The sequence below is a fragment of the Camelina sativa genome, chromosome 10, assembly GCF_030686135.1.
Source record: "Camelina sativa cultivar CO46 ecotype springtype chromosome 10, ASM3068613v1".
Classification (NCBI taxonomy): Eukaryota; Viridiplantae; Streptophyta; class Magnoliopsida; order Brassicales; family Brassicaceae; genus Camelina; species Camelina sativa.
Window position 1 is genome coordinate 24,813,324 of NC_141889.1, and position 2,692 is coordinate 24,816,015.

Consider the following 2,692-nt stretch of genomic DNA (forward strand, 5'->3'; position numbering starts at 1 on the left):
AAGCAAACTTAAAATCCTGTGCAGCTATTAAGGATATCCTAACACAATATGAACGAGCATCAAGACAACAAATTAACACAAGGAAGTCTGCTATCACCTTTGGCAAACGAGTTCATGCTACAATCAAAACGCAGATCCGACAGAGTCTACAGATATATAACGACGGGGGTTGCGGTAAGTATTTGGGACTCCCTGAGCAGTTTGGTCGGAAAAAGAAGGAACTATTCCAATATATTGTGGACAAGGTTCAAAACAGAACAAAAGAGTGGACCAACAAGTTTTTATCACAGGGGGGGGGGGGGGGGGAAGAGGTTTTGCTGAAAGCTATAGCCCTGGCAATGCCTGTTTATACAATGAGCTGTTTCAGATTGCCAAAAGGAATATGTGAGGAGATAGAAAAGATTATTGCTAACTACTGGTGGAGCACGCAACAAAATGGAAATGCTGTTCACTGGGTCGCATGGGACCGAATGAAGTACATGAAAAAAGAAGGTGGTCTTGGATTTCGTGATATCGAATGCTTTAATGAAGCTCTGCTTGCCAAACAAGCCTGGAGAATCCTTCAACATCATAACAGTCTTCTATCTCGTGTTCTTCGAGGAAGATATTTTCCTGATTCTATCTCGTGTTCTTCGAGGAAGATATTTTCCTGATTCACACATACTTGATGCTTCACGTGGAACACGGTCTTCCTTCGGTTGGCAATCAATCCTTTTAGGTCGAGATCTCCTAAAGAAAGGTTTACGATTTATGGTAGGCACAAGAACATGTATTAAAACATGGTCAGATCCCTGGCTTCCTATACATCCTCCACGCCCCCCTCGGAGTGCAGTCGATAACAGAGATGACATTACTACTGTGGATAGTCTGTTTTCACCGAATAGAGATGGGTGGAATGAGAGACTAATAAGGGAGAGAGTCCATCAAGATGATATCAATCATGTCCTATCAATTAAGATCAGCAACTGGCAGCAACAAGACTATCTGGGATGGCATTACACTGAAAATGGTCTATATACAGTCAAGTCCGGCTATTGGCTTGCAACACACCACCCTGATCATGTATTTGTAGCCAAACCCCCATTTTGGTGATCTACAAATAAAAACAGATATCTGGAAAGCAAAAATCCCTCCAAAATTCAAGCATTTTCTATGGCGTTTATCATCTAGAGCTTTGGCTACAGGAGACGAGTTAGAGAGAAGACATATATCCACCAATTCGTTGTGCAAGCGTTGTACTTCTGAAATAGAAACAACTGATCATCTTTTTTTACCTGCCCTCATGTGATTCAGCTTTGGCGAGGTTCCAATATCCCATTACGAAGTCTTCTAAATCCGGGTGAGTCTATTGATAATAAAATCAAAGCGATTCTGCAATTTCATAAACAGAGGCGTAACTTTGATCGTCTATCTCTCCTACCCTTCTGGATCTTATGGAAAATCTGGACAAGTCGAAACAAGCTCACCTTTCAGAGGATAAATCGTAGCTTGCAACAAGATCTAAGAGAAGCTAGACAAGAAACAGATGAATGGTTAGTGATACTTCCTCCAAGAACAGAGCGTTCATGCCAAAACATCTCCAACATCTGCAGAAGAGATGATTCTTGGCAGTATCCTCCCAATGGATGGGTGAAATGTAATTTTGATGGTAGCTTCATCAATAGTGACAGACAGTCTACTTCAGCCTGGATAATTCGTGATGATCATGGTAATTTTCGAGAAGCAGGCCAAGCAACAGGATCTATAGTTAAGACTGCTATGGAAGCTGAATGCCAAAGTCTAATCTTTGCTATGAAACAGTCTAATCTTTGCTATGAAACAATCGCTGACCAGTGGATACACTAGCATAATCTTTGAAGGTGACTGCCAAACCCTGATTAATGCACTTAACGGTAACAATCTGCACTTTGATACATATAACGGTCAACAAGATTTAACAACATCATATTTCGCTGGACGTCAAGGCGTTGATATCATCTAGCTGATAAGCTAGCTAAACAGCTGAGAAATACGAATTCTACTTACATTTTGCATCATGCTGTACCAATTTGTATTTTATCTGATTTCAACATCGTATCCGTTAACAGCTGATATTAATGCAGTTTAAGGGTTAAAAAAAAAGAAGATATCATTTTCTAATTTATGACTGAAAACTTGTACACATATGTACGTAATTTTGCCCAAAACATTTGTATATAGTCAAATGCCAAAGTTTAAAGGATGTAAAATTTTTTAAAAATTTCTATAGTTTTCATTTTTTTTTTGACTTTTACTAATTTAAAAGTTTTCACAACCTTTCCTTTTAATTTGTTCTTTAATTCCACAGTTTTTTAAAAGTCAGGTAAATTTGGGTTTAAAATAATAAAAGCCAACAGTTTTTGTTTTTTTTCCCTCCACAATATCAATGTAAAATCTCATAAAATTTACAGATAAAATAATTTAACAATATTTCAGTTGATTTACCATTGAATTTTTTTCCGTCTTTTAAAGACACATTTCTCCATATTTTTGGTAGTTACTTAAACTCGTAATTTTTACATTAATAGCTTTTACTAATCGAACATAAAAAATATTATAGTGAAAATCCTTATTTCTATAGCTTAATGATGGGCAACAGTTGCAGCAGTCCGACAAGCTCATATAGATTCGCAGGCCAAACCCTTGCTACATGGTTTAGTTTGTCTTGGCTGTC

General features: G+C 37.7%; 1 protein-coding gene across 1 annotated transcript; it reads left to right on the plus strand.

Moving 5' to 3' along the window:
* Positions 1-750: 750 nt before the first annotated feature.
* On the plus strand, positions 751-1,845 carry LOC147937310 (uncharacterized). The gene is made up of 2 exons (XM_087468739.1): positions 751-1,062; positions 1,294-1,845. The coding sequence occupies exons 1-2, from the start codon at positions 751-753 to the stop codon at positions 1,843-1,845; spliced, it is 864 nt and encodes a 287-aa protein (XP_087324865.1).
* Positions 1,846-2,692: the final 847 nt, after the last annotated feature.

Bases quoted from the DNA above. Each gene is read 5' to 3' on its own strand.
- LOC147937310 (XM_087468739.1), top strand. From the start codon at position 751: ATGGTAGGCACAAGAACATGTATTAAAACATGGTCAGATCCCTGGCTT. The intron at 1,063-1,293 runs GTATTTGTAGCC...CATGTGATTCAG, and splicing joins CAACACACCACCCTGATCAT to CTTTGGCGAGGTTCCAATAT.